Below are 13,016 nucleotides of genomic sequence, written 5' to 3' on the forward strand. Positions count from 1 at the left end.
GGACTCTAAATGAAAATAGTACTACCGGGACGGCAAGCTTGCTCGTTGCAGATACTTTGTTTCTCTCTGACAATTTGGAAGCCGAATCTGCCGCATGAGACGTTTGTATCTGCTTCGGAGAGTATCCTTTATAGATATCACATCCTGAAAGCGGCTCTGTGGCACGCCCAGGTATTTATAAGTCTCCAGGGCAACAGTGTATTGCGCTTCTACCGACGAGCTCAGGGTCTTCAGAAATGCCATTAAGTTTTCCTGCACTTCGTAGACTTCTGTTCAAAATACTTCGACCTCCTCTAGTTTATGCGGTTGGTCGACAGTAACTGGAGGATATTATAAGAGTCTATATGGGTTAAAGAGAAACTGTGTCTATGTGTGTGGGGGGGGGGGGGGGGGGGGGGGGGGGGGGGGGGGGGGGGGGTCGAAGAAAGGGGTTGACTCTGAGTGAAAGCTCGATTTCTTGGTTAACTAAAAACTCAATTATTAGCAGTAATAACGCTCTTAATTTTGCAAGCCTTTTTTTCAGCGACTTATCTTTTTTTGGAGATTTTTACTTTTTCTGATTAGTCGGCAAATATTTTGGACCGTTTGGAAATTTGAGAGGAAGAGCTCCTTTCCTTAACTGTGGTATTTTTAATTTAACCTGCAAGTTGTACGTTGTACGCAGATTTTGAATCAAATAGTTACTTATATTATTGCAAACCTCATGTCTAAAGTGAACAGACTATTAACTAATAAACTCCATAAACAAACATACCGAAATCATGAAGTTTTTATCAGGTCCTCTAACTTCCGACCCCCAAATGATGTCAGACTCCAAAAAGTGATTTTCACACACTGCACGCTTACGGTTTAACGCAGCGTCATTCTTAGAAATTGTTTTCTGCCACAGCTTAATTATTGCTGGATTTTTTGGTGCAAAGAACATGTGATATTTCTATTCTTTTTTGTAATAACCTGACTTGCAACCAGGAGCTACCCAGTAATAAGCGTTGAATTCAGAAGATTTAAGACCAACTGTAGGCATAGAGAACTAAAATCAATAATTTTGTTTAAAATTCTCTCTATTCTCTTTTGCATCTCTCCAGTCTCCACTCTCATCTCTTTATATCATCACCTCTGTAAGATAAATTCTATATTCACTCTGGACAGTGCGGCGGATAAGGTATTAAATTACGCATTTCATGTCACGAACGGAGGCATTTTTTAAAAATCTTACTGGCACCCTGAGGAGTTATTTATGTGAAAAAAGAACTTTTATCAAATTTTTGTAAACAAAATTAAAAAACAGGAAGTTTCAAATGTAGGAGCTAAAAATGTGCATTTTGCACGGCACATTCCAGTTTTTACGTTTCAATTGTTTATTTTTTACTATTTACAGAAACTGCGCCTCTTATTAAACGAGAGTTCAAGAAAAATTTGTATTTCGTTTTATGATCAACAATTTTTCTCCGCAAAATATTTTCATACCTTGCATAGTTTGACCGAATTCTGGAATTTTTCATATTTATTAACATGCGAATGCCTCAACATTCGTAATGGTTTTTGAGGGCGCACATGCGCAAAAAAATTGCTTGTGACACGATTTGAAAAATTTACATGAAAAATGGTCACTATTCGCCGGACTAGAATAAATGATGAAAATAATATTAAAATAATACACATTCTATCTGCACTACTCCGTCCGTGCGCCAAGTTAATTTTCTCTGCGCTGCGCATACGCAATTTTATACGCGTGCAAAGCAACTAGATTTCAAAATGCACATGTGTCAAAATTTTCTGAAATTCGACCGGATTGAAGCACTTTGTGCACCATTTAGAGCCATGGTAAGACCTAGTTTTGAGGTGGGTTTTGCAAAATAGGTTATCACGCTACATGGAAGGGAAGCAGGCGATTTTCGTTGAGTTTCCCAAGACTAGTGATTGCGAGAGCCGCAATGAGTTGGACAACTAGATACCTACGTACTCGGGGTTGGCATGACACGCTTTGCAGCTATCATCGGGAATTTCTTGGCTCAACATGAATCGACGGTATGTTAAGGTGGAAATAACACCGTTTTGACATGCCAAAATAAAATCCTCTGTGTCCGACTTCAATTCGAGTGATATAAAGAAAATTTTAGCTTATATGACGTCGATCGATCCTCTACATTCCTGTGGAAGATACCGTGCATTCTCTTGTCAAGGAGCTGTTCACGGAAGTTTTTCTCCTGTTCTTTCTTAATCCGGGCTTTCAGAAGTGAGTATTCGAGATAGATAAGATTTAGTGCATTTTGCTCACCCCTGATACTGAAGTTAAGGCTGAGTGTTTCGGCAGGCTCTTCCGCTGCTTTTTACAGAAACCCTCCTTTGCCCACTTCTTCGAACTTGCTGACCATTTTAAGAAGAGGGTCTCGTCCATTTGCGACTATATCTGTTGCGCATCCTTTCTTTAGTTTTGACCTTTAATTAATGTCGTAAAAAAAAACATTTTTGTTTAAAAAATTTAAATAAAAAGTTAATAAATATAGTTACATATAGATAACAAGAATATCGAGATATGGAGTACAAGCAATTTTTTTGGAGTAAAAATATGTATTCGAAAATTTATATTATTTTTAATTAGAAAGAAATCTATGAGAATACTTGGGAAAATATATCAACTCATAAATAAATTTATCAGTATATATACATTTAAATCCCTTTTGTGTTCTTAAAAAACAATTTATATCAAATAATTTTTTTAAATAGTAATTTGACTTGTTCATATAAATTGTTTGTGTCATTAAATTATTAGCGGTTGGTGCGGGGCAGCAAGGGAAAATCGTTTTGTCTCTTTAAAATCGTGAAATAAAGACGCTAAAATTACAAAGGTGAAAATATGGATCCAAACCAACAAAGATTTGAGTTTCAACCAGTTCAAGGGAGGCTTCACACAAGAACTAATTTTATTTACCGGAATGATGTCAGAGACAACTCTTATAAACTTGCATACTATAAGAATTAAATATAATTTACGGAAAGCTCGTTTCCAAAAAAAGTTCCGAGAAATAAGACAAGCACAATGAAATATTCATAAGAAATTAAAAAATAAATCTCTAAAAAAATGCGAAACCAATTTTCAAGAAAAGAGTTCCTCTGTTTTTACTTGAAATTTATTTTTAAATGTTAAATATATTTTTTTAATCTTACAGAAAATTCAGTGATACTAATTAATTTCATTCCTTCTTATATTTCATTTTAAAATAATCAAAACTGTTATGAAAAATAAAGAAAAAATGGTTTATTAGGAGAAAGTGGGGCTTAATATTAAATCTTCGAAACCATTCAATCTGCATTATCTTCCGAGCGGTAACAGTTGTAGTGCTGAAATTTGGACTACAGATAACTCTCGGCACTTGAAAGGAACGTCCGTGGTTATGTGACATTCAGTTCAACTTTGACGTGTATATAAAGTGCAGTGTGTGTTTCGAAAATAAACATTAAGCCCCACTCTCCCCTACATTAAAAATACTGAAAAACTGCGTTTTATTTTTTAAATAAAATTTTAAACGGTTTTATTTGGTAAAACCTGTGCAAAAATTGGACTTTAAACTTTAATATTAATGTATTGCAAGTGCCAGGATAATAAAGACACTTATTATTTCTTCTTTCTTGTAATTTAGGTCAACCAGCTTCAACAAATTATATTCTGGTATACTTCTGTATACACACGGAAAAAAAACAATATATCAGTCTATCGATACTAGCAGACTATTTCACTCAATGATAAAAACACAACAACAAACATACAAGATCTTCTTTATTTAGGCAGCCTGACACTTATACGGAATGAATATTGTTTCCTCAAACTTCAATGAACATTTTGATCCTACAAATTGAAGAGATAGTTTACACATCATCGGTTTTGCTGCGGAAGTTAGTTTAAGTGCGTTGTAGTAGCCACGCCGATAAGAGCTTTATTATATTTTTTTTTATTTGATGATTATTTTTAAGAATAAAAATTAAGAACTGAAACAAATTTTTGCCAAAAATCAATAAGTGAACAAAACGTAAATTCTCATAACTCGGTGAAATATCATTGAAACTGTTTTAAATTTAGTACACATACAAAGTATACTATATGGACGTCTACAAAACTATTTAAAAAGTGGTACAAGTTTATCGACGGAATTTCATATTTAAAACCACTTCCAGCGAGAAAGTTGTTTTATATTGTTGAAAAAAGTTTTCTGCAAAGTTTTCGATAAATTCATTAAAAATTAGCGACAATATGTACTTTACGTAACATTACAAGACACCGTAATGATCACACAAAGAAATACTAACAGATATACTTAGCTGCACCAGATGGCTCCGTGTTAACAGTGTAATCGTTACGGCATCAAATGGTATGTTACAAAATAAATGTTTCCGGAAATTTGTAATGAATTTATCTGAAATATTTCTAGTAATCTTCTTTCGACTACAGAGAACAACTTTCCAGCTAAACGTTGTTTCAAATCTGAAGCTCCCTCGATATTTTTTGTTGGCGAAAATAGGAAAATGTGATTAACGACAGGTCTTAATCTGCAATTGAATATTATTAAAAAAGATCATTCTCAACTTTTGTGTTGCTTTTCAGACATACTAAGGTATAATTGTATGTGCACCGAATTTTAAACAGTTTCAATAATACTAGGCCAAGTTATGAGGATTTATGTCTTAATGACTTATTGATTTTCGGGGGAAAAATTCCATTTTGTAGGTAGTTTTTATTATTAAAACCAAGCTTCGCACACAATGAAAAAACAAAATGAACCTTTAATTTATTGCAACTCGGATTCTACGTTAAATTTTCCGCGAGAAGGTCACGGCATAATTGCAAAAGTTATTTTTATTTTTGCAGCGTTACAAAATACAAAAAATACAACATCTACCATTAATATGTTAGAAAGAATTGAGGATTAACTGACCTGACTCTGGCGAGCTTGCGACTCCCGGCAGCAAAGTTGCTCTGACGTCACATACTACCAAACAAACTACAAAGAAGGGTTAACTCTGTGTGAGTAATCCGTGTAAAATTGGCCTATTACTGCTTTGTTCAAACGTGTATTCGGAGTGAAATTTTGGCTAATATCAATATTTTTTATGCAGGAACTTTTTTCTAATCATAATCTGCGTACCTACCTTCGTATATTGTAGTCGTATTTTAGATTAAGATGTTGTCAACTATAACTGCAGAACATTTAATTTATACCCTGAGAGTAACTGGCACACATAAAATCCGGTTGACATAGTTTCGCGATAACCAAACGCTTCTTGAATAGTAGGTTGTTGGTAATTATTCCATTAGCGCACTCGAGGCCTGACATTGTATATACGGAAGGCAGTCCTCCTTGTGTCGCTCCATGTCCTGAATATACTGGGTGGTCCAATCGAACTGCAACTTTTTAAAACGCTGTATTTTTTACTTATATAAAATTTAATTTGATTGAAGTAGTTAAAAAATTGGTAGAAAACATTAAATTTTACAAATTTATGTAGAATTTTCGATGTCGCTGCCTTGAGAAGAAACTATGGCTCTAAGCTTCCGGACAAACGAGTCGCACGCTGCACTCCTGCGGCATCTTCATCCATTAACGAAGAAGGCCTTCTGTGAACACATCAACATTCTGGTGTTTTTTAGTGTTGAACTTAGCTTTCAAAATGCCCGTAACCGAAAAGTCGGGAATGGATGAATATCTCACAGGAGCACATTGTTGGGTCGACCGATTCAGTGCCATAGTTCATGCTTAAGGCGGACATATCGAAAATTAGACATACATTTTTTTATGTTTTCTACCATTTTTGTTAATTGTTTCAATAAAATTAAATTTTATACAAAAATACAGCATTCTGAAAAGTTGCAGTTTAATTGGGCCACCCTGCACATAAGTTGCTTGTCGGACTGTCGTCTAAATTAATATTAAGCTATGAACTATCCTATATAGCGAAACCTAAACATTTTCTTCGCTTATGTTTATATCTTCTGCTATTTAATAATAATTAATACTTTTTTATTTCAGTGTGCTTGCAGCAGTGGATTCATACGATGCGAGAATTTTTATAATCCTTAGTTCGGCAGGAACCACGGCCCTTTTTCCCCTTCTTCATCCGACAGATTTAACTCCTTTGAAAATATTTCTTTTCCTCTTTTATACAATTTTAGGCAGTGCTTTTTTGATCGAACAATACAAGCAGTGTCTGCTTAAAATTCATGAATGGAGCTACGTGGTAATACTGTTGTTATTAATTCTTTATCAAAGCGGTGTACATGAATTTTTATTTGGTGATAAATTGCCTTTTCTTCCGTTAGCCATGACTTCTGTATATTGTTCCCTAGGAGTTAACTACTCGTTTTTACTTTATTATAGTTCAAATGTATCTCCAGACCCTGCAAAACACAAATGATCATAAGGTCATAGAATAAATATATCTATTTTCCTATTGAATCCGAAATAATATTTATTTAACGTTAAATTCATTGCACATTAAAATGACGCACGCAAAATTGAGAAATTCTGACTCTAGCCACTGAAATTTTGCGAGGAAAGTTTTTGAGATTACTCTGCACTATTATGATAAGCGCATTGCGTATGGATATGAAGGAACAAGTGACAAATAAGGTACGACATATATATATATATATATATATATATATATATATTGTAGCGAAGTTTTTAAAAACACAGAAAATATGTTCGAATTCACATCGAAAGATTTTGGATTGTTCGACGATTTAATGTTCCCTGTTCAGGAAGTTGGTACCAAGTATGCACATCAGCACCAATTCTGGTAGGACGATGAATCGCAAACGAACTAATCTATTAAACACGCACACACACACACACCCACACACACACACATATATATATACATATAAAGATACTTTATCCGTCACTTGAGGTTCTCAATTGACATTAAATTGCAGTTCACTCTTTTCCAATCTAAATCCCTGAATCTTAAAGTAATTCTTTAGCACAAACCTTCTGAACACATAATTGTCTGTGGTCTCAGCGTCTACAATCGCTCTTAATTGAAAAATCCTCATTTTTCTGTTTATATCATTCTTTTCTTCAAATTTATCTTTTATGTAGAGAAATGGGTTCACGAAAGCGAGAACAGATTTGCCAATGAATTATGTTGTGATAATTAAATTTGTCGTTTTTTTTATATATCTATTTTCCACTTTATTAAAATAAACGCAATAACGCGAGCTAGCTCCCTGTTTACCCCTTCCCCAGACAAGGCTGTGCTTTTAAATGAAAGATGATTTTATAAACAGTCGTCCACTCCGTGCAAATTAAGGTGCAATATTTTCGGACGGAGTTTCTTACGGTTTTTCTAACAATGATCAATGATATTTTGCGTTTCAATTTCACGCTTGACTAAACTAAAAGTGATTAACGATTTCCTTTAGAGGCATTTATATACTTTGAGCTTTACAAAGTATAAATATTCTAAATTAATAATAACAATTTGTAAAACAAAATGTCTGAAATGGTTGTTTCTTACTGGAAAAAAATGCAATGAAAAGTTCTGAGGACTCAAAGAGTTTGTGCATTAGGTCATGCATAGTTTGCAATCGAGAAATTCGCCCTATGTTGAACCGTCGAATGTACTTAATATCCTTGGTCCAGGCCTCAGAAGCTTCTTCGGAATACAGGCAAATTTTTATTGAGAAATTCTCGATAACTTTTCCCCCGTGTAGCAGTACTTTGTGCACTGAGGAAGACATGTAGTATCATGAATATAAGCTCACATGCATTTTGGTTCTCCTATAAGTATAAAAGTTGAAAAAGAAAAGAGGAATTTCTCTACTATTAGTTATATATAATATTTTTTATTTCATATTTTGTTCATTCCTTTGTCTCCTTTGAATATTTAATTATGTCAGATATACAAAGTTTTGGTGAGGAACTATGAGGATTCGTTCAAACTGTTTCAGCCGTGTGTTTTACTTTGAAGCATATAGGCACTGTTGATGCTGTAAGAAAATAGTCATCGGTCAAGCTGTCTTTATTCTGATTATGTTTTGAGTCAGTTGATAGCTTATGGATGCCATATTTAATTTCAAATTCCAAACGAGTGATTTTATTTCTATTATCTGCAATCGTAAGACATAAATCTAGATCTTTGAAAAGACGTGGAAAAGTGTGATCAATAAGAAACTGAATCCCAAAAGTGGCTCGTGCTTCCGATATTTGAATACTTGTAGGATTTATATAGGAAGGATGAATGTCAAGACTTTCTATCTGTGGCTTACAAGAGAATAGTATTGTATTGCTATTTTAACCGTCTGACATGTTGCATCAAAGCTAGAACTAAAGAATAAAAAGTAATAATAATAATAATAACTATGATCAAAATTTAAAACATTTATGCATAACATCTTGATTGAACTAAATTATTTTAATTCTACTAAAATTCAGTAAAGAACAAAATGTTTTCCACACATAGAAAAAGTTATCTTGAAACAAAAGCGCATCGTACTGTCACTTTTTTTGTTTAGAAAAACTTAAATATCTTTCTTACACACACAGAACTATTTGGCTGCAAGATTAGGTGATGATGTCGCAACAAATTTATGTTTATTGCGTAATACGTCTTTTTGAAACCAATGAAATTTCTTTTAACCTTGAATTCAAGGGAAAATTCTATTTTTCTGAGTTTTGGAAAGAGTTTTTTTTATAAAATAAAAATATGATTGTAGGTCAGCCTTGTAAGAAGAAATAGATTTTTCTATAGATGAAACAGTAGATTGTGATACTTTTTTATATAAATATCCAGATTTAAAATCATTTTTAATTTATTGTCGAATGATTTCTGTAAAAAAACGTTTCTTTTGTTCAAAAATACGACCTGTGGGCAATTTGAACAGTAAAATCCTATTCTAGACCACTGTGCGCCCATTCCGCAGTGGCTGGTGTTAGGACGTGCCTCGAAAAAAAGTGTAGCAGCCTGCCGAGTAGCTGCTAATATGCAGGTGCGTCTGCAAAGCCGTAGCAACTTACCAGCGCGGCCTTTCGATGGCCTAGATTTACTACCGGAAATATGTGGATTCAACCTCTCATAGAAACATCATCTGCCGGTTAGAAAGATTGATAATTTATCTACAAGCTTCTGTCACTATTCTGAAGCGAGGACGGACTACTGGCGTTCCCGGGGGCTCTGAACTTGTGGATATAAGTGCTATCAGACATCTTCACACTGGAGAGCATTAAGGACGTAAAATCAACGAAGGAGTCTTCTTTTACAGATTTGGTCTTCAAATCTTACAGCGTTGGACAAGTTATCTAGCGTTAGACAAGTTATCTTAGATTTACATACTTCTCAGCCCGGTTCGTTCGGCGGTTATACATCCCACGTCGTCAAGCTGGGCACAAACTTCTGAATTTTCGATGTACTCATCTCCTAAAAATGGTCAGGAACCACGAGATGATTGACAAAGAGGCATTCCTTTACAAAGCCGCAAAGCAGGCGGTGAAACCCTTAGTCGTAATTTTAACATCAGAAGTGAGGGAAGTGCATTACTCTATCTGCATTTCATACTTCTAAAAGCCTAAGAAAAAAAGAAGACTTTGAAAAACGCAACCAACAGCTCCTCGACAAGAAAGAGCACGGAAACGTTTATAACAACGTAGACTTATTCCTTCTAAAGACTTGGCTTCTGATAAAAAATTCTCCCTTGCAGAACTTTTGACAGCTTTTGCTACCAAATCGACACTCCTTACAAACAGCACTCCTTCCCCGTCCTCAGTTTGCTTTACTTTTCATGATGCTAAATTATTATTCTCTGACATAACGCAAGCAACCCTAATTAAAAAACTCTTCGAGGTAAAATCGAATGCTCAAGGTTCTGATGTTATTTCAATTAAAATAATTCGCCTTGCTTTACCAGGCATCGGCCCAATTCTCTTGCACATGTAAAATGCATTCCTGCAGGTAGAAATATTTCATGGTGCCTGGAAAGAGGCGATTATTCGTCCTGTTACTAAAATATCGAACTCCACCTCGCCTAGAGATTTCCGTCCTATATCCTATATCAATGGATCCAGGACAATCTGGGTGCCATGCCCAGCATAGTGCACTTGCAGCCTCACTTTAAAGTAACTTCTGACCTTAAACTTAAACTTAATTTCTAAAAACTTAAACCTTAAACTGACCTTAAATCGCTCCACCTCTAAAACATGGTTGTTAAATGGTTTGCATCGTACCTTAATAATCGACCTGAAAGAGTAAATATTAGCAATTGCGAACGGTCAGTTTGTGGAGAGGTTAAGACTTGTGTCCCTCTGGGATCCACGCTTGCACCAATTTTATTTAATATTTATACCTCTGAACTTGGTAGCGAGCTTCGACATTGCAACTATTACAAATATTGTGACGACTTCAAGCTTTACCTTTTCGCGCTTATTGCCAAATTTAAGAGCTTATTTCAAAGGGTACAATCTGAGATTGATCTAGCGGTGCATTGCGCCTCGACGAGTGGCCTTACTCTTAACCCTGCTAAAACTATGGCTGTAATCATAGGACCTTCTTCCTCTCCATTACTTGATATATATTCTTAATCGCTCTCTTTCTTGGCATGAACAAGTAGCGGATATTTAGAGGAAAAAGTTTAGAGTCCTCCAACAACTTAACAGGAATAAAGAATCACTTTCTACTTCAACGCCTATCCTCCTAGTTAAAAGTCTCATCCTTCCTTTTTTTGACTACGACTTAGCATTCGGTTCATCTATAACATCCCCAAAAGTGAAGATATTACTCAATATAGAGAAATTGCAGGACTTCTTAACGTCGCCAAAAGAAGACAATTGTTTATGGGTAATTTGCTTTACCATATATTATTACAATATGAAAGCAGTCAAAGTTGCATTCTTTACAGTGCAACTTTGACTGCTGTAAGTTGTTGAATGTTCCCGAATTCGAACAACCGTCATATATGCGTACATGTTCTTATTTTTTATTATCAGAGAACATTCTCAACCGGCTCCATCATTCGTAGGATAAAAGACTAAGATTTTGGAAGTTTTTATATTTGCAAATATCAAAAATCAAACTTATCATTTTTAACATTTTAAATGTGGATATAGTAAGCACGGGCGTACGCAAGGGTGGGTTTGGTGGTTCAACCCCCCCCCCCAAACAAGGTGAAGAAAACTGGTTTAATTTTAACATCATGTGGAATTTGCCCCCCCCCCCCCCCGATTTTTTTTCTACGTATGCCCCTGATAGCAAGGGTGGTTTGTAATTCATATTTTTGGTTTAAAATTAAACTAATTTGGTAGAAACTTGAAGTGTTTGTTCAGGAGTGAAGGATACATTATTTACAAATGAAAATATATTCAAACCATGCATTGCAACGTTTAGCAGAGACGAACACCACAGCTGGCCACCAATTCCTCAGTCATTCCGATAGAAGATCCACCGAGATCATCTCTCTTCTCCCCTCAACGACATTTATGACGACAAGTGAACTCACTTTACTCGAAGGCTACAGAAAGAAGATACTGACCCAGTAAACACGTTTGTTCTAGAACTGTGTCGTAATAGTATTATATCAAAGTTCTAGAACCCTGTTACAAGTGTGTTCTAGAATGAATTATGAACAAAGATTAATCACTGTTCTAGAACACTTGTTACGTAATTGTTCTCGAACTGACCAATCGCAGACGTTCTGTAACATTTTCTCCAAGCTTGTTCTAAAACTGTGCCGTAAAAGTGTATATCGAAGTTCTAGAATCCTGTTACATATGTGTTCTAGAATAAATCGGTAACAAAAATTGAGATCTGTTATTAAACAATTCTAGCACTAAAGTTCTAGCGTTCATGTTCTGGCATTAATAGAGAATCACAGGCGATCTTCATTATTTTATATGATTTTTATTCAAAACTTTTACTCTGGCGGACCCGGTTATACATCATAGCCACGGACTACGTCAAGTGACTCTTGAGATTAGGATGTTATAAGTCAATCGAATATGATGTATAGAACCTCCTGCGATGATATTGTAGGTATACAATTATGAGTTCGAGGTGACATCAGTCACCTCTCGAAGCTTTCTTATAGCTACCATCTACCACTCTACAGGTTTAATAAAACCGCCTTTTGAGCTGCTGCCAATACCCTACGGACTCCTAAATGTTCAAGATGTTCAGTGCATCTTACGTGCACAATGCGTGTAGCCGAAATCACAATGGGATGTACAGATGCATGATTCGCGTTCCTCCATATGGTCTTTACTCCATGCCTTAACTCGCTATACTTGTGGATTTTGGTTGTATAGGTTGATTGCAAATTTCTGTTAGGTAGACAAGCCATGCCGATGATGTGGACTCTTAAATATTTTTTTTCTCGCATCACGATGTCAGGTCGATTGGCCCGAATATGATAATCCGTTTGGATAGTAACATCCCAATATAAGATGTAATCTTCGCTTTTTAAAACTGACATTGGAATGTATCTATAGAAATGCATCTATTCTTTTAAGAGTCCTAGGTTTACGGCCAGTTGTTGATGTATAATGCCCGCTACATCATTATGTCCGTGCGTATATTCTCTCTGAGTCATTACGCGACAGCCATCAACAATGTGCTCGATGGATTCGTTTGTATCTCCACATAATCGGCACCGGTCAACTACGTCTTGATTTAACAGCTGTTAGCAATAATTCCTGGTGCTGACAACCTTTTCCTGTAACGCAATGACGAATCCTGCCGTCTCTGGATACAGGACACCCATTTTTAGCCAAATATTAGATACCTCACTGTCCACTTCATTTTGATCTAACGTTTTGGTGTACTCGTCATGAATGACTTTCTGCCGCCATTGTATTTCTAATTCCTTTATGGTTTCTGCCCTGATATTCAAGGCCCCATCTGAAGACAAGTTTAAGGGCATGAAGTGAAGATCCGCTTTAAGGTGGCTTGGGCGCTTTTTAAAAAAATCACAGGCAGTTCTGAAAATTTGATATTATCGAAAGAAAATATACTAGATCACTTTGCAAAAAAGAAAT

The 13,016-nt window shown here is 35.4% G+C and overlaps 1 protein-coding gene and 1 long non-coding RNA gene across 2 annotated transcripts in view; one reads left to right on the forward strand and one right to left on the reverse strand.

Annotated features, from left to right (window-relative positions):
- Positions 1-2,348, reverse strand: part of LOC117172635 — a 3,481-nt gene extending 1,133 nt beyond the window's left edge. Inside the window, exon 1 of the long non-coding RNA XR_004467040.1 lies at positions 2,279-2,348. This is a non-coding gene — a long non-coding RNA (uncharacterized LOC117172635). The remainder of the gene's footprint in view (positions 1-2,278) is intronic.
- Positions 1-6,449, forward strand: part of LOC117172634 (probable dolichyl pyrophosphate Glc1Man9GlcNAc2 alpha-1,3-glucosyltransferase) — a 209,493-nt gene extending 203,044 nt beyond the window's left edge. Inside the window, exon 7 of the mRNA XM_033360740.1 lies at positions 6,024-6,449. Within this exon, the coding sequence (XP_033216631.1) occupies positions 6,024-6,408 (385 nt within the window). The 3' untranslated portion in view covers positions 6,409-6,449. The remainder of the gene's footprint in view (positions 1-6,023) is intronic.
- Positions 6,450-13,016: the final 6,567 nt, after the last annotated feature.

This window comes from Belonocnema kinseyi, chromosome 5 (genome assembly GCF_010883055.1).
Source record: "Belonocnema kinseyi isolate 2016_QV_RU_SX_M_011 chromosome 5, B_treatae_v1, whole genome shotgun sequence".
Taxonomy (NCBI): domain Eukaryota; kingdom Metazoa; phylum Arthropoda; class Insecta; order Hymenoptera; family Cynipidae; genus Belonocnema; species Belonocnema kinseyi.